The sequence below is a fragment of the Sapajus apella genome, unplaced genomic scaffold (genome assembly GCF_009761245.1).
Source record: "Sapajus apella isolate SASKATOON/1434 unplaced genomic scaffold, GSC_monkey_1.0 scaffold69, whole genome shotgun sequence".
NCBI classification, from domain to species: domain Eukaryota; kingdom Metazoa; phylum Chordata; class Mammalia; order Primates; family Cebidae; genus Sapajus; species Sapajus apella.
This window is the reverse complement of record NW_022437009.1, coordinates 10009359-10026163: the sequence shown is the minus strand read 5'-3', so window position 1 is coordinate 10026163 and position 16805 is coordinate 10009359. Positions and strand designations below refer to the sequence as shown.

Genomic DNA, 16805 nt, shown 5'->3' with positions numbered 1-16805 from the left:
ACAGGTATTTTGATGTGCCAGCATGGTTAGGGACAGCAGGGGTGAAAGGAAGCAGTGGACTCCTGGTGCTCACAGTCTGTGAGATGGGAAGTCCCTGTGACTGATGGGCCCTTTGTCCCAAAGTAACTTGCACAGGACAAGGGAACTGACACAATTTCTGTGCATGATGGATTTTTGGCGATTTCTTGCAAGGACTGATAGGAAATATGTGTCCTTGAGATGTCAGTTTGGGAGAGATGGATTTTCACATTCTTACTCTCCCCATGAAGCCTGAGTCACTGAGCCTGCGTCTTCAGAGGGCTGTCTCTCCTCTGACCTGCAAAAGAGAATGCAGGACTGTCAAAGCTGGAAGGGCTATAAAGCCTGGGCAGGTGAATCCCTTCAGCTAGAGGCCCAGGAGCCAGCCTAGGGAGAGGAAGGGGCTTTTCACAGCCACAGAGTGTGTTAGTGGCAGGTGGCCATTTGAAGTCAGGTCTTTGTATAGAAATGTCTTTTGGAGCCACCCCGTTTTTGTGGCTTTTAAAATCTCATCTGGGTCATGAAATGGGCAGAGTACATGCAGACCCTTTGTAAATGATTGAGTTACATAAAAGGTTGTTTATTGCTAAGTAGGCTCAGGGTCCACTGCTCTTTCAATCCAGAGGGACAGATTAATCTGAGGTAGTATCACTCTAAAGATGGGAGTTGTCCCTTGTTAATCATAAGAGTTACTACTTATGGGGCGCCAAGTAGGTACCAGGCTTCTTGAAGGCTTATTTTCTACACAACCAGCAAATACTGAGGACTTACTATGTGCCAGCCAGCGTTCTAACCACTTGATGTATAATATCTTACATATTCCTTATAATATCCTGAAAGATACATGCCATTTTAATCCCTGTTTTGCACAGGAGAAAACTGGCACAGAAAGGGTAAAGAACTTGCCCAAGGTCATATATAGGCTAGAGCCAGGATTCAAACCCAGGCCTCTGTCTCAGCATACGCGTTTTCCACTCCCTCACAGTCTGCTAAATTCATCATTGTCATACCCCAGCACTTAACACTCATGCATTCATTTGCTCACTTATGCACCACAGCCAATACTTACAATTGCTCTAGTGTGGTCCCTGGCATGGAAGATTCATGGCAAATGTCCATTGCTTTAGATCCTACCTGGGCCACTCAAGTTTGGCCTTGGCCTAGCCTCTGGTGTGCCCTGACTGTGCCCTCCTAAGGGTAACTTGGCTGTTGCTGCCATCTTTTTTTTCTTTTCAGTCTGAGCCTAAATTTCTTTCTCTTCTGGGTCCCAGAGAACTCTTGTGTTGGCTGCCCCTTCTGTACCTGTTAGGCTTATCTCCCAGGAGGCTGACTTCCTGTCTGTCCTCGATGAGCTGACTTCTCAGAGAGTAGCTGTTACATTCATTTGGCACTTGGCGTAGTGAGCCTCAGGCTGCTGGCTATCAAACAAGGGAGGTGCATTCTCTGGGAGTGAGACAGCCCTGACTTTCAACTGGGCTCTGACCTTCACTCACTGAGGGAGCTTGAGCTAGTCAAGCTCCAAGCCTCAGTTGGCTCATCTGTAAAAACTGGTTTAATAATAGTCCTCTTGCGTGGGCTGAGTAAGATCATGGAAATGAGCCTATATATCTGGCTGACAAGGGATGACAATAAATGGTAGCAGTTCTTAGTCTTGGCAGTGGCCCCTCCAACTTTAACCTTCTATGAATTTGCACACAATTCCTGTGTTCCCTAGAAGACAGAAATCCCCTTCAAGGACCAGAACCATGTCTTAGGCCTCCTTAAAGCCCCTGGACCTAGCTCGCTGCTCTGAATCCAGAGGTGTCTCGGAAGAGTCAGCTACTCTTTCAGCAACCTGCCATCACCCCTTGAAGGCCTGCTGGGGCCAGGCCCTGTGCTAGATGCCCTGGATTTCCAGGTGACTAGGATACCATGCTCTCTCACTTCTCTTGAGCTCACAGTTGATGGAGACCCAGCCAGAAGAGCAAGGAAAAGCAATAGTATGATAGGTAATAGATGTCTGAAGGGCCCACCACAGGTCCTACTGGTCCCAGCCTCTTACTATTGGAGGAGAGATTGCTGGGGGAGCCGGCAGTCACTAAGTGGGAAGGAAGGGGGCTCCGGCATCAGGAGCAAGGGTTCTGACAACTGATGCCTCATGCTTACCACCCTCCAGGGGAAAATGGTTAGAATGAGCCTGTGGAGGAGGCTTGGACAGGGGCAAGGTATGTCTTTCCTCTGCTGGATAAAGGAAATGTTATGGTCTTCCCAGTTCCTGGCCGTGCTAGACTTCCTGTCTGGAGCTGCAGAGGGTCTGCACTTTGGGGTTGTAATTCAGGCTGAAGTGTAGATGGGAGACGTGAGGAAGGAGGATTGAATGCCACGTATGAGAAGCATTTCCACCTGCTGACTGAGGTGGGAAGCCTGGACTGATGGGCCCCTGGCGGTGGTCCTCCAATCCTGAGCTGGTGTCCATGTTCCTGCCAGGACCAAGATTTAAGGCTCTGGCATCTTCTCTGGGGGAGACAGGAGCCTCAGCAAAGGGAGCTGGGATTTCAGGATGGGCCACTTCCCCTTTCCTTTCCCAGAAGGAGTGATCAGAGCACAGGTCTGACCTTAGGGAACCACTGGCCTGGGCAGAGGTCTGAGGTCACCTCTAGAGTGAGACTGAGGGCAGGGGTATCTGGAGATTTTGGGGGCTGTGTCTTAGGGGCGTGGAGGAGGAGGAGGGACATAGCTAATGAGAAGCAGGTGGAAGGGCTGCTCATGCCCTAGTCAGGGGACAGGCTGGCTGGGATGGCCCAGTCAGTAGGAGGACCTGTCAGCTCACAGACGATCCCACGGAACAGGCTCCGGGATGCCCATTCATATTCATTATGTGTGAAGTGGGCGGTTGTAAAGTTAGCTTTCTCTTCATTTAGCTGTCACTGGACAGAAAAATATGAGCTGTAGGCAGATGCCCCTGGATGAGAGCCAGTAGCCAGTCTCTGGCCTCCCTGTGCCCTCCCCTAGCAGCCTCCCACTGCACCATGGGTTCCCTCTTGGCCTCTGCCAGCCTCTCCCACTCTTGCTTTATTGATCTCTGACTCAAGTGTGTTTTTTCTCCTGTCTGTCTCTTCCCACCTCTGGTTTCTTTGGGTTTTTACGCATCCTTTCCTCTTCCCTCCCTCCATTTTTCTAAGCCTTCTTGAGAGAGAAAGGATCATGTTTTTGACCATTGCTCTATCTCTGGCACCCAGCACAATGCCAGGCTGAGTTGGTACTCTAAAATGTTTGTAGAAAAAACTACCGTCTACATCTCTCTGACTGTGGGGAAGAAGGTCCAGAACTTTGCTGATCACTTCTTGGATAAAGAGACTTCTCATACAGTGGTGTGAGCCCTGGAGTCAGAAAGGTAGGCTTGAGCCCCAATTTCATTACTGCCTAGCCAGGTGAAGGAGATTCTGTTCATCAGTGGCAGGCAGAGATGTCTCTCCTTCTTGCCCTGATTCTCTTTCTGCTGGGTCCCCTCCTGGACACAGGGCTCACACCTGGACCTCAGAGCCAGCAACAGGACAGAGAGGAAAGAAATCACCAAAAGCCAGACCCTTGTATAGAGGGAAGGGGAAAGAAGGGAGGGAAGGCACAGACTCCTTTGGGGATACATGCGACTGTCTTGGCTGAGAAATATGATCTGGTGGGGGACTCACCCCCTCCTCTGGAATCAGCTCAGCCCTGATGTGTCTTTGTGGGCTTGTGTTTCTCTGTGCCTGAAAGATGAGGCATGGGGTGGGGGTGGCTGGGCTGCTGGCTGAAGCTGAATTCTTCTGAGCAATGTGGTTGTGTTTACTGGGAGGGTGGGAGGGCCAGACCTTTTTCCTGCCTTCCAGGCTTCGGAGATAAGGCGGAAAGTGGGGATGAAGGATAGAATGGGTAATACTCTGAAACCACAAGAAAGAGTTCTGGCTTTTGTCTCTGCCCCACAGCTCAGACATGTTCTTGGGGCGTCTGGAAGGAAGCCACCCCAATCCCACCACTTTGGGGTCCGCCCATGGGGAGCGCAGAACCTCAATGGGCACCCTGTTCTTCCATTCTACCTCCCATCCACTGTAGTTTAGCCACAGTTATTTCAGCATTTTTGCTGCCCTTCCCACCCTCAGTTTTCCCTGCCATATGAGCCCAGCCCTAGAGCTGAGCTTTTCTCCCTTGAGGGCTCTGCTGCAGGACCACCTTCCCCTTCCTCACTGGCCCCTCAGGGGTCCTGGCCCAGCCTGCATCCTGGACACAGACCAGCCCCAAAGCAACCAAGTACCAAGCTCTGGGGGTGGACAGTCACCTGGTATAAAAACACCACTACCACCTTTATTAGAATTCTGGGCAGCATTTTTTTTTTCCTTCCTTCCTTCCTTCCCTTTCCTTCCTTTTTCCCTTCTTTCTTTCAACTGTCTTTACAAAAATGGGAATTGGGATCTTAGTGTGTGGAACTCTGTTTTATTCTGACCAACATCCAATATGGGTTCCATGGCATAGCTCTGGGCTGGTCCCATGGAAGAGATTCCAAATATGTGGTGGTTTTGGTGGAATTTCTGCCCCCCCTTGCAGGGGAAGATGACGGCATGGCATGTTGGGAGTGCAGGCACAGGGTGGGAGTGAGGGCGGCTGGAGCTGGGGAGCCAGGTACCTTTTTTTTCTTTTTTCTTTTTTTGAGATGGAATCTTGCGCTCTCACCAGGCTGGAGTGCAGTGGAGTGATCTCGGCTCACTGCAACCTCTACCTCCCGGGTTCAAGCAATTCTCCTGTCTCAGCCCCCCAAGTAGCTGGGATTACAGGTGTGGGCCACCACACCTAGCTAATGTTTGCATTTTTTGTAGAGACAGGGGTTTCGCCATGTTAGCCAGACTGGTCTCGATCTCTTGACCTCGTGATCCACCCGCCTCAGCTTCCCAAAGTACTGGGATTACAGGCGCGAGCCACTGCACGGGGCGCCAGGTGCCTTCTATGCTGACCTTGTCCTTCAGGCCCTCCTTAGTGGCAGATACCAGTGCGCCCCTGCTGGTGGGGAGGGGAAGCAGGGCTGACTCCACGCCATCATCAGAGACCTCCTTTGTGGTTTCCTGTCTCATCATGAAGAGCTGCTCCAGTCCACTTGGCGCCCTTCTCCTCCCATTTTCCTGGGTTCCCTGAACAAGGAGCCTTACAAGTAAGCTGTCTGAGCTGGAGAGATGACAATGGACTTGGACAAAGCTGGAGGAAGCAAGGCAGTGTCTCCCTGCCTCCAGCCCAGAGTTCGGGTGAGGGGGCTCAGTTTGTGGTAGGAAGAGTCCTACCTGCTTTGAAGCCCCTTCTCCTAGCCAGCCCCACATTATTCTAAGAGAAAAGACCCTGTAACATGTTCCCTGCTGAGGGCTGACAGTGCCAGCTGCTCTCCCAGGCCTCCAGAACCTGGGGCTTGGAGGCAGAGGTGCTTCCTCCCTGATGTCCAGGCAGGGGTGGGCTGGGAGTGGCTGGGAATGGAAAAAGAAGTGGGCAGCTCAGTCTACAGGTCCGTGTGACCGATCACGTGGTCCAGTTCAGAAGGCCGGGTGGCTCCTTGGGCTTTACCCTGAGCGAGACGAGGCTTGGAGACTTGTAGTCGCCGTCTGAGGAGGGCTCAAAGCTGTGGCACCCCAGGGTGGGGGGAAAGCTGTGGAGGGAGTAGATGCCAGGGTGAGCTGCAGAGGAGGCTGGCACCCCCATGAAGCCAGCCACACTCCCATGGGGGTGGGAATATGGAGACATGCATGGTGAGGGGATGCCCTCTGGAGACACAAGGCAGGGGCCCCCAGGGCTCCCAGATCCTGGACCGGCCCACAGGGAGTTCTGCAGCTGAAAAGAGAGGGGAAAGAAGGCCCATGAGCCGGTAGCCTCAGCTGACTTCCTTACCCAGGGGCTTTCTCTGTCCTTGGGGCCCCAGAAACTTTCCAGGAAACCTCCACTTGGCTTAGGTCTACCCCCTCTTGCCCCCAACATTGGCAGTGACATCTCAGGAGGCTCCTGCCACTGTTCTCAAAAGGATATTTTCTTCTTTGATTCCTTTGTGTTTTGGATTCATCATTCATGAGCCAGGCAACAGCCCCGATTTGCAGAGGAGGAAGTTAAGTGACGTTTTCACTGTCATACAGAACACTGATGCTCTCCAGGTCTCTTCAGGCCAGAGCTCATATTCTTTTTGGTGACCCTGCCGGGTCCCGACTCAGATAGGGCTGGGGTCTTACCTGAGGGTGACTGTCAGCGTGGGGCAGCACAGAGATGTCATAGGCAGCTGTGAAGGGGTTCCGCCCCTCCTGGATCTTCCCATAACGCTCGCGCTTCCGCCACTTGGCTCTGCGGTTCTGGAACCAGACCTGGAGGCAGGTTGTGGGGTTTGAGGGGGTGATGGGGCAGCCCTGAGGAGAGGAGCCTGCTAGAGAGAGAGTTGATGGCTGTGTCCTCTTGTGGGATGGGCGGCTGGCTCCAGGATGGTGGATCTCGGCTGTTAATCTGCACTGTTCTTGGGGCCAGGGAGGCCTGGGAGAGGCCCAAGCCCCAAGCGGGTTAATTGGTCCCATGGACCTCCAGCTTTCACTCCCTAGCCGAGTCACTCTGGTCCTCCAGCCTGGCTGTGTCTAGTAAGGGTGTTGTGGTGGGGGGGTCTGTGGGTCTCAGGGGCCCTAGGCACTTCCTGGGTATACTGTGCACGTGTGTTGGATTTCTGGTCTCCCTGCCTCATCTCCTTTTCCAAGCTACCCACCTCATAGCATCCGAGGAATCTTAGACATTTCTGTTCAGTCAGGGTCCTGTTTAAACCCTCAGTGACTCCCTGGAGACCTTGGTCCAGAGCACAGATTCCTAACAAGGCTCCTGGCTCTCTGCAGAGCCTCATGTCCTGCCAGGCAAACACATTCGGTTCTTCCTGGTTGCCTCCCAAGCTCCCGCCCAGCTCTCCTGAAACACTCTCTGTCTTGCTCCTTCCATCCTTTGCTTAGGTTTTCTCTTCCTGGGCTACTCATCCCCTCAACACATACATCCACGCTGGACATCCTCCACAGGACTTCCAAGACTCCCGGGACATCTCTTTGTACTCACCCCATTCCATTACCATGATCTGTTTTGGAATCTGTTTCTCTCACTTATTTTATTTTTTTTTTGAGACAGAGTTTCGCTCTTGTTACCCAGGCTGGAGTGCAATGGCGCGATCTCAGCTCACCACAGCCTCCACCTCCTGGGTTCAGGCAATTCTCCTGCCTCAACCTCCTGAGTAGCTGGGATTACAGGCACGTGCCACCATGCCCAGCTGATATTTTGTATTTTTAGTAGAGACGGGGTTTCACCATGTTGACCAGGATGGTCTCGATCTCTTGACCTTGTGATCCACCCGCCTCGGCCTCCCACAGTGCTGGGATTACAGGCATGAGCCACCGCGCCCGGCCTTTCTCTCACTTATTTGTCAGTCCTTGGCAGATAGGGGTGGCACATCTGTGTGTTGTGCACATCTGTGTACATATCTGTGATGAATTTGTTTGGTATATGTGCTGTGGCTGTTACATTTCTATGTATTGGTATTTATGTTTTATATTTCTATCATTTAATGAATATTTACTTGCTAGGCTCTAAGCTAAATTTAACAATGTTAAAAACAAAACCAACCAAACAAAAACAACCCCTGCTTTCCAGGGATATCTAGCTAGGAGTCACAACAGAAGCAGCTGTGTGTGTGTCAGTAATCCATCCACCCCGTCTGAGATGAGAAATCCCACCCCAGCCCCTCAGGCTCCCTGCCCCATGTATAGGTCATTCCTATACATGCAGGCAGGTGAGGCACCAACAGTGAAGGGGCTGTGTATACCTCATCCCCCTACCTCCCAGGTTGCCAAGATAACAGAGTAACAGAGCAGACCTGTAGCAAGGTCAGGGAAAGGCCACCCCAACCTGCCCAGCTGCCTGGATTTCCTTTGTCTGCTCTCCCTCCCGTGTCGAAGGATAAAGGAGCCTGGAGCCAGTGAATCTGGCTACTGGCATTCCCTCTTCTGTCATCACTCATTCTCCCCTGGGGATCCCACTGTAGGCCTCCCCGGGCTCTGGACCTGCCCTCTGAGTTGCCTGGTGTCTCATTCTTCCTCTCCATGGGGCAGGGTGTCTGGGTGGGTTTCATGCTCCTGCCAGAGAAAACATCCCTACTCTAGGGTCTCCATCCTTTGGGAAGCTTCTAGGCTAGGGCTGGGGGCCTCATGGCTACTCCTGCAGCCTCTCAGGTTGAAAAGGCCTAGGGGAGGAGCAGAGGAAGTGCTCTCCACTTCCCTCAAACACTTCGGGAAGAGCTGGTTAGACCCCACCCTAGAGGCCTCCCGAGGTGACTCCATGGTCCTGATTCCCATGGCTTATATCATCTGGGGTTATCTTGAATGCTGTGCCTCTTGCCCTGGTGACCTCAGCCCTTAGGGAGCCTTGGGGGACAGTCCTGGAAGTCTGTTTTGGCTGCCACCTGGAAGGCAGGAGGACCCAGCAGAGAAGGGGAAACAGCTCAAGCCTCTCTGATCCTATGTTGGATGCAGCTATAGGGCCTTCTCTGTTGGTTGACAGCTGGCCTCTTTACAGACTGGCCTGCCAGGACTGTCTTCTGCCCTAGTGCCTTCACAAAGAGTCTCTGGAAGGGCCCCATGCAGGGTGGGAGAGCATGAGCTTTGTCCCTGCCAAGTCTCCTCCATGGTGAGAGAGAGACTCCTCTGCCTAAGGGGTCACTTCCTCGCCTTTCCCCAGAGCTCCAACCTACCCCTCCCAGTGCCTCCTGCTTGACACCGGGAAGCCTGCTATGATCCAGCCAGTTCAGTGCAAGCCAGTGAACGGCCATCTTCCTCTTGGGCCAGACTCTTACTGAAACTCCTTCCCCATCCCCAGCCTGCTTGCCACCTTCATGTGCTTTGTCACTTCCAACACGCTTGGACATGGGCTTCCCTTCCTTTCCTCTCTTCTCAGCATCTACCCACCCACAGGCTGGGCTTCCCTGATGTAAAACATTGGGGGCCATGGCCCTTCTGGGAAGCCCTGGTGCCTGATCTCCCCTGGGGAGTTTGTTAGGTGGGGGAAGGGCTCCCAGCCAGCCTTTCCCAGCCAGGGTCTGAGCGCTGGCAGGGACTGACAAATTTGAGTTACTGACCCTTAGACCTCTAGACAGGGACCCTTCCATTCTAGGCAGCCACCTCAGGAGCAACCCTGATGTGTGTTTAGCACTTCGCTGCTTCAAAAACCTGGCCATCTCTGTGATCCTCAAGATAGTCCCTACGCAGCCAGTCCCATCATTCCCTTTTCCTGAACTGGGAAACAGACAGAGATTCCATAACACACTCCAAATAACCTCCAGTAAGTGGCACAGCTAGGACTCCCATACAGGGGATGGCTCCAGAGGCCATCGCCCTCATACCAGGCATAAGCCTCAATATGGGCCAGAAAAGCCTGTGGCTGCAGCAGAGCTGGGCATGAGGGTGAGCCCAGGAGGGGCAGGCCCCTGGAAAAGGTAGCTCTGGGAGGGACCAGCGCCCACCTCTCTCAGCCCTTCCAGGATCTGGTCACTGTGTGGGTGGTAGAGGCAGCTAGAGACCCCCATCCCTGCCGTGCCCTCACCTGTACCCGGGCCTCGGTCAGGTCTGTGCGCAAAGCCAGCTGTTCCCGGGCATACACATCAGGATAGTGGGTTTTCTGGAAGACCTTCTCCAGCTCCTCCAGCTGGAACGTGCTGAAGGTCGTGCGGTTACGGCGCTTCTTGCTCTTGTTCTTGGCCAACTCCATGGAGTCAGGGTGTCCCGGGGAAAGAGGAAGACGCAGGCTGGCCAGGCAGGGGCCTGGGGAGGGTTGCAAATTAGAGGGACCCTCTCTGGGGCCCCCTCGGCAGTCCAAGGGTAGCTGGGGGAAGCTGGCAGCTTTGGAGGCCTTCTCTTCAGCTGCAATGGAGAACACAAAAAGGAGGATGGCAACAGAACCAGGGGCTTTTGTGGATTGGAATGGAGGGAGGGGGAAGAACATTGACGCCTCAGTCTCCGCCTCCCCCTTCCTTTTCCTTCCCTTCCTCCCAGCGGCCACCCTCCATGGGAGCCTGGCATTTAGAGGCCTGCCTGCTGAGCCTCCAGCTGGGGAGGGGGCCCTGGGGAACTATGTGCTCTGTGGTCTGGGCGGATCTGCTGGGGCCAGAGTAGGGTTCATTTCAGGGAAGTGCTCTGTGGTGGTGCGTTCCACAGGGACGTGACAGGACTGGCGCCACAGCAGGACCACCACCCTGGCAAGGTCAAGAATGGGGGAAGAGGGTGGGGGTGAGGATGGGGTGGTGAGGATAAAGGTCCCGCCCCTGCCAGAAAGTGCTTCCTTGTTCCTGACTGCAGGCCTTGGTTCCCAGACCCTTAGGCCCATGCCTCTGTTCCCAGGGCCAGGCAGGCAGTGGATGTGGGTGCTCAGACCACCTTTGGCTGGTCTGGCTGAGCTTTATTCTCTGAGTCCCAGGTATCAGGTCAATATCAAATTCCCCAGCTCTGGTGTATGAAGGGCAAGATGGGACAAAGAAGCTTCCAGAGGGATTGCTTCCCTCCATTCCTCCTAACATTGTGGTGTCTGCAAGGACCTAAGCTCCAGCAGTAGAGAAACAGAGCTGACGCTCTCAGAGAAGGAGAGTGGGGACCAGTGTCACAACGGGGCACAGCTCCCTGTTCCCATCGTTCCCATCACTGCCCCCCCTCCCCGCCCACCCCTGGAGTTTCTGACTGCTCTCCCATTGCCTGTGTTTAACAGGCAGGGAAGGACTTGATTGCAGACTGGGAACAGTTTCTAGCAGCCCCACTCTGACGTGCTAACCTTCACTCTGGAAGCTTGGCGGAGCCTTACCACAGCAGATCAACAGTCAGAATGTGGTGAAAAATAGGCCACCGTGATTGCCCACGCCCTCTCCCTCTGGCGAGGACCCCCAGTGGTGTCCCCATGAAATCCCTCCTCAACAGTCCACTGGGATGGCAGATGAGACGCCACAAAGACGCCCCACTGACTCACACACCCTCTTCCCTGGCTCTGGGCCCATCTCCAGTGGAGGCCTGGCTCTGAGGAGACCCAGCTAGCTGGCACAAGATGCAGTTTCTTCCCAGGACTTGGTGCTGGGATCACAGCTGTAGCTGGGGAGGATGGGACTGGAGAAACGGGCCTCTCAGGATCTGGGTGTGATGAGTCCCTGTCTGCACTGTGAAGGACAAATCAGGCAGGGTCCCTTTCAGCTGGAAGGTGGTCAGTGACTTTCCAGGACTACCCAGGCCATGAAATAAGCTCCGAGCGTGTGTCCTGGAGGACTAGGAGGGTCAGGCAGGGCCTACCTAGCCTTGGACCATGCCCAGCCTGTACACAGGTAGCCCACAGCTACAGCCCAGCACCACGGCTCCACAACTCGGGTGGAGCACAGGGAGAAAGTGTTCTAGTCCCTGACTTCCATTCTTGGCCAGCACATTTCGGGTTTAGGGGCAGTTGCATTTGATAGAAGCTTAGGAAGGAAGACTCACAGAAGTTGAACCAAATAATTGAAAATGATCAGGAAGACCAGGGACGCTGAAAGGGGACCCCACCACCACCCATACACACACATACACACACAGCAGGCCATGGAAATGTTCAGCCTGAGAAGGAAGAGTCTTGGTGTCTTGGGTTTGTAGGGCGGCTCTGCTGGATTCCAAGCAGAAAAGGGGTGAGGGTAGCTCAGGGCTGGGGTTCAAGACTACTGACACCCCAGCAGAGGCTCTCCAAAGCCCTGGGGCTTGCTCATTTGCCTCTTGGACTCTCAGTGTCTGTCTCAATAGGACCTGCCCGGGGTAAGTGACCAGATCGGGGGCCCTGGAACTTGCCTTCCTGACCTTGAGCCAAGCTGCCAGGGACAAGGGATGAAAGTGCAGTAGGACTTCTCAGAACAGCTTCCCCAAAGAAGAGGCCAAGCCTGCCCAGTCTACAGCCCTCCCAAGGGACCACAGAACTGCTCTCTCTTGTCATTGCCCTGAAACCTCCTTGATCTACCTGGAGGGCACCAGAGGGAGGGTGGCATCCCCCCTCTTTGGGAGAGAAGGGCACTCCTCAGAGAACACAGAGCAGCCTCCTGAGGAGCAAGGCCCAAAAGAGGAAAGGGATAGAACTGGGAAAAATGGACGGCAGAAGCCAGGAAAGACAGGCCAGGAATGGCAGCCAGCAGTTTGCGCGTAAGATTGTAAAGGAGAGAGGGCTGCTCTGTTGAAGACAGGGCACATCTGAGGTGTGTATGGGCTGTGCAGAGGAGTCACTGCACCTGATCCAGACACTGGGTGGTTAAGGCGGTGTACTCAGGTTGGAGACAGCCAGAGATTCTGTGCTGGGGTGTCTTCCGCCTGTATAACCGCAGGACCATAGCAGCAGCTGTTGGGCGTGAAAGCCAGGAGCCTTTTAAGTAGTAAAGGAGCTCTCTGTCCCTGACCCAGCTCTCAGGCCTGCGGCACCCCTGAGCACCCCTCAGTCGGAGGCGTGCCGGAGCCCCTACCAGCGGCTGCTTCTAAGCTACTCTGCAGCCAGGAAGCGGCACCGCTGCAGGCCCAAGGGCCCCACTGCCCCAAAGAAGGCATCCATTGAGGCCGTAGGACCAGCCTCGTCTTTCACCTTTCGCTACAGCCTTGTTCCGCGCCGCACTGTTTCCTCTGGCCACTGTGGGGTCGCTAAGCTACCGACCGGCAAAGCTCATTGAGGCCCAGGCTCCTGCAGCTCCCGCCGAAGACCCAAAGTCAGAGTGGACATAAATGCCGTGGGCAGGACCCCAGTGAGGCTTCGGTGCCCGTCTTGGAGGTTTCTCAGCCTTGGCCCAGAGGCCTCAGCCCGGGTCTAAGAACTTGGGACTCTCCTGGACGTTGGCGGTCGGCTGGGTCATCCGGCTCAGAGCCTCAGCGGCTGCTCGTTCCGCACCAGCGGGCAAAACTCTAGTAGGAGTCGCTTGCCGAGGGCGTGTTTCGACGTCAGAGCCAAACTCTGGGGCAGACTAGCCAAGAGCGGAGGACGCAAGAGTGGCAGGCACCGCCAGCACGCAGCCTCGGTTCAGAGCAGGGCTGGGCGCTCTCAGCAAAGGGCAGGCCGGGGCGCGGGCGGCGGACAGCGGCGGGAAAGGAGCGAGGTGCGCCAGTCTTTGGGGCGCGCAACTGCCCAGCCTCGTAAAAGATCGCACCGCAGATGGGGCGCAGCTGCGCGCTCACTGGTGTGGACTGAAAACGCTCCGAGCCGGTTATTTTAAAAGCCGGGAAATAAGGCGGGCTCCCTCTTCGCCCGCCACTTCTCACCAAATAGGCTGCGCGACCCTGGGGGCTGATCTTCTCCAGCTGCGGGGCTCCACGGCGCGCCGCAGCGAGGTCCGCTCTGCCGCAGGGACGCTGACCGCCGCCCGTCGAGCACTGGCCAGAGCGCCGGGGAGGCGAGCGTCCGCCAGGTTCTCTCCCAGGCTCCGCTCGCACCCTGGTGCCTCCCTTTCGTTTGGCCTGTCCTCTGCTCAACTGAAATCGTTAATTTTCTTACCCCTTTGTTCTCATTTTGATATATTCCACTCTTTAAACACGTTCCTTTTTCTTTTGTCGGCTCCCTCCCTCTTTGTCCTTTCCCCCTTCTCTATTTACTGGTTTTGTTTGATCTTGCTTCTGCTTTTTTTTTCGTTCGTTCTTCATTTATTCCTTTCAGGTCATCCCAGCTCGCCGACTGCCATTTATCTCTCGCTCTCGCCGCGCTCTCCGTTGTTTTGTTCAATTTCCCTTTCTCTTTTCTTGGTTGTTGTTCGCTTTCTTTGGTTTTCTTTCTCAGTATTTCGTTGTCAAGAACACCCTTGCCGTCGGATTCCAGGGTGCTGGGATCCTCCTGGTCGCTCGTTCCGCACCAGCGCTCTCGGCAGTCGCGCGGTACCGGAGTGGTCCAGGCGCCCGAGCTGTCGGTGCCAGATGCGGCGCGCCTAGCAGGGACGTGGGCCCAGTGGGGTGGCTCCTGCCCGACACGGAGTGCTGAGCCAGACCGGGTACCTGTCTCTGGAGGTGCTCACCGCGCTGTGCGGCCGCTGCCGTCTGGCTGGGATCAGAGGAGCCAGGCCAACTGCTTCTCATTAAGTCCCAACTGTGGTTTTTATCAGGAGAGCCTCTTTCAAAGGGCACAGACACGAAGCTCCGAGGACTCGTTCATTTCCTCCGTTGACCCCCACACACCTCCCCGCCCTCCCCTACACATTCCCACCGCCCCGGCTGGGTGAAAGCCGGAGATGCCGGGCCACTCCGTGGAGGCCCGCGAGGCGCCAGCCGGGCGGCAGCAGCGGCTCTCGGATGATCTAGCTCTGGGCCTAGGCTGCGGGATGTGGCCGCGCAGAATCGGTGGGTGCGGTGCCGGCGCCGAGGCGCCTTACAGGTCAGCGGGTGCAGCTGACCTGCCGATCAGCCTGCTAGGCCGCTGCCTTCAGGCGCATTCTCGGATGCCGGCGCGGTCCAGCTGGCCTTAGCACAGGGCATCGGCCCGCGAGCTCGCGACGCCTGGGAGTTAGGCTGCCTAGGGCTGCTTCTGACTGCCAGCACTGATGATCCAGCGCGGGAAGCCAAGACTGCGGGAAGGGCGTCTATCATCGTGCATAATGGCAGGGAAGCCAGCTTAGTCTGAGAAATAAGAATACAGTTATTCCGTCTTGAGGACAGCAGCGGCACTGCGCTACTAGTCGCGGCCAGATCGTGCCAGTCTGCCGCAAAGGCAGCGCCCTTCCTGTGGAGGCTAGGCCCGGGGAGGAGAGGCGGGCCAAGGCCAGGCCGCAGTCCCCAGCCGAGCCGGATTTGGCCATTCTAGGTCGAGGCCCAGCCTCGGGGCCCTCAAAGGGCGCCAGACACAAAAGCCGCGCTTCTGCGTCAGAACTCAGTGTGGCTCTCCAGCCCTCGGTCGGGTCTAGGCTTCAGGGTCTGTAGCAGTTCCAGTTCAGCTTCGGCAGAGCATGATCTCTCCTTCCCAGGTCCGGCTGCTTCCGGGCCCCCAATGGACCCCGAGCCGTCGCCACTCCACTTTCCTCGACCTCCTGCCTCCCATTCCCACCGCCGAGGAACCGCGGTTCACCCTCCCGCACCGCACCGGCCTTTGCCTGTCCCGGGCCAGCGCCGACCCGGCTTCCGTGGGAGCTGTGGCGAAAGGCTAGAGGCGCAAAAGTTAAGAAGTAGGCGAGCGGGAAAGATAAGCAGGAAGGCCAGGGTGGCCCGGGTAGGGAAGAAGGAGAGAGGGTCGGGCTGCGCGCTACGCCCGGCGCCACGCGTTACCTTCCGCGGGGCCCTCGTAGAAGTGGCCGCCGTTGAGCGCCAAGCCGGGCCCGAGGTCCTGCAGGTACTTGGCGGGCGGCTTGGCCGGCTCTGGGAGGTAGGGCTCCAGGGGCCCGCAGCCCAGAAAGCGGGTCAGCCCCGGGCCGCGGGGCGGCGCGGGGTGCAGGTGAGGCGCAGCGGCGGGGGTTCCCTGCGGGCCCGGAGGCTGGTCCCCCGAGGCCGCATAGGGGCCGGGTGCAGGCCCCACGCGGAAGGGCGCGCAGTGCTCGGGGTCCATGCCGGCTCCGGGCGCACAGGCCTCCGGGGCTCCGGGGCTTGCGCTGCCCGCGCGGCCTGTGAGCGCCAGCCAAGAGGGAGGGACCTGGGCGCGGGGGCGCGGAGCCCCCGGGAGCGGCGCGCGCCGCGGGGGGCTGGGGGCGGGGGGCAGGGGAGGGGGCCGCGCTTCTGACTTAATGCTGGAACCATCCACGTCACGTGTAACCCCGCGCGGGTTAACCCCTCGGAGCCCGGGAAACCCCCTCCCCCCATTCACCCAGAGCCCAGTTCCAGGCAGCTCAGGAGAGGATGAAGCAACCTCCTCTCTAGGGCGGGATCCCTTTGTCTGCCCATCCAGGTGAGTCCCTTGCTCAGAGCAGCACCCGTGATATCCAGCCTAGTGGCTATTGCCACCCCCTAGTGGCTATTGCCCCTAGAGGGGTGCGGCAGTGTGGGCATCCCCCCAAACACTTTTAGGCCTGGACTCTGGACATCAGCCTGGGATGAGGGCCCGGGTGGGCGGGCAGGCAGGCAGGCAGGCAGGCATTAGGCTGCAATTTTACCTAGGTCTCTGCTGGGGGCTGGGCAAAATGTTGCCTCAGGAAAAACCACCTTCCTTAGAGATCTCTTGTTTCTCACATAGAAAGGAGCTATTGGGATTGCTGTGTGGAAGCGGATCTAAGCTAGAAATGGGGTACTGGGGAGCTTGGGCCTGGACACTATCATTAATTAGCTGTGGATCCTTGAGCCAATCATTAGTGTCCTCATCTGACTGTGGAGGTCAGGGCAAGCCAATTCTGGGTCTTTCTATGTATTTGAGAACTAGATGTTTCAGAACTAGATGCAGGGCCAGAGCAGACAGGGAGACTCCCACCCGCAGCTCAGGACCCAACAGTGTCCTGCGGAGGCAGCCTTTATAGAACAGGTGGAGAATGAGCAGAAAGGCTGATGTTCCCTCGGGCAGCAGCTTGGAGTGAATGCCTTTCAGTGGGCAGATGATCCAAGCGTCTGGGGTTTCACTGGAGAGAGGCTATCTGCAGCTCAGACCTCAGGGCTGTGCTCCCCCAGGCCTGCGATTTGGAGGGGGTGAGGGTAGAACTGCATCTTCTAAGAGTTGAGTCTCCCCAACCAAAAGGAAACCTAGGATTAGAAGAGTAGCTTGGAATTTCAGAAAAGAGAAAAAAATCCCACCCTACCTAAGATCTGGGAAGAAATACCCAAGGACCTGAGGACTCTGCTCACTTCCCATGGATTGAGGAGCCCTTG

At 56.2% G+C, this 16805-nt stretch overlaps 1 protein-coding gene across 1 annotated transcript; it reads right to left on the bottom strand.

The window, feature by feature from the left end:
• Positions 1-4888: 4888 nt before the first annotated feature.
• ALX3 (ALX homeobox 3) lies at positions 4889-15643 on the bottom strand. The gene is made up of 4 exons (XM_032249820.1): positions 15285-15643; positions 9613-9929; positions 6231-6359; positions 4889-5841 (listed from the first exon to the last, which is right to left on the bottom strand). The coding sequence occupies exons 1-4, from the start codon at positions 15559-15561 to the stop codon at positions 5533-5535; spliced, it is 1032 nt and encodes a 343-aa protein (XP_032105711.1). The 5' UTR covers positions 15562-15643; the 3' UTR covers positions 4889-5532.
• Between the last annotated feature and the right edge of the window lie 1162 nt (positions 15644-16805).

Coding starts and splice junctions, on each gene's coding strand:
- ALX3 (XM_032249820.1), bottom strand. CDS start 15,561: ATGGACCCCGAGCACTGCGCGCCCTTCCGCGTGGGGCCTGCACCCGGC. Junction 9,930..15,284: donor CTACGAGGGCCCCGCGGAAG/GTAACGCGTGGC, acceptor TCTCCATTGCAG/CTGAAGAGAAGGCCTCCAAA. Junction 6,360..9,612: donor TGACCGAGGCCCGGGTACAG/GTGAGGGCACGG, acceptor ACCTGCCTCCAG/GTCTGGTTCCAGAACCGCAG.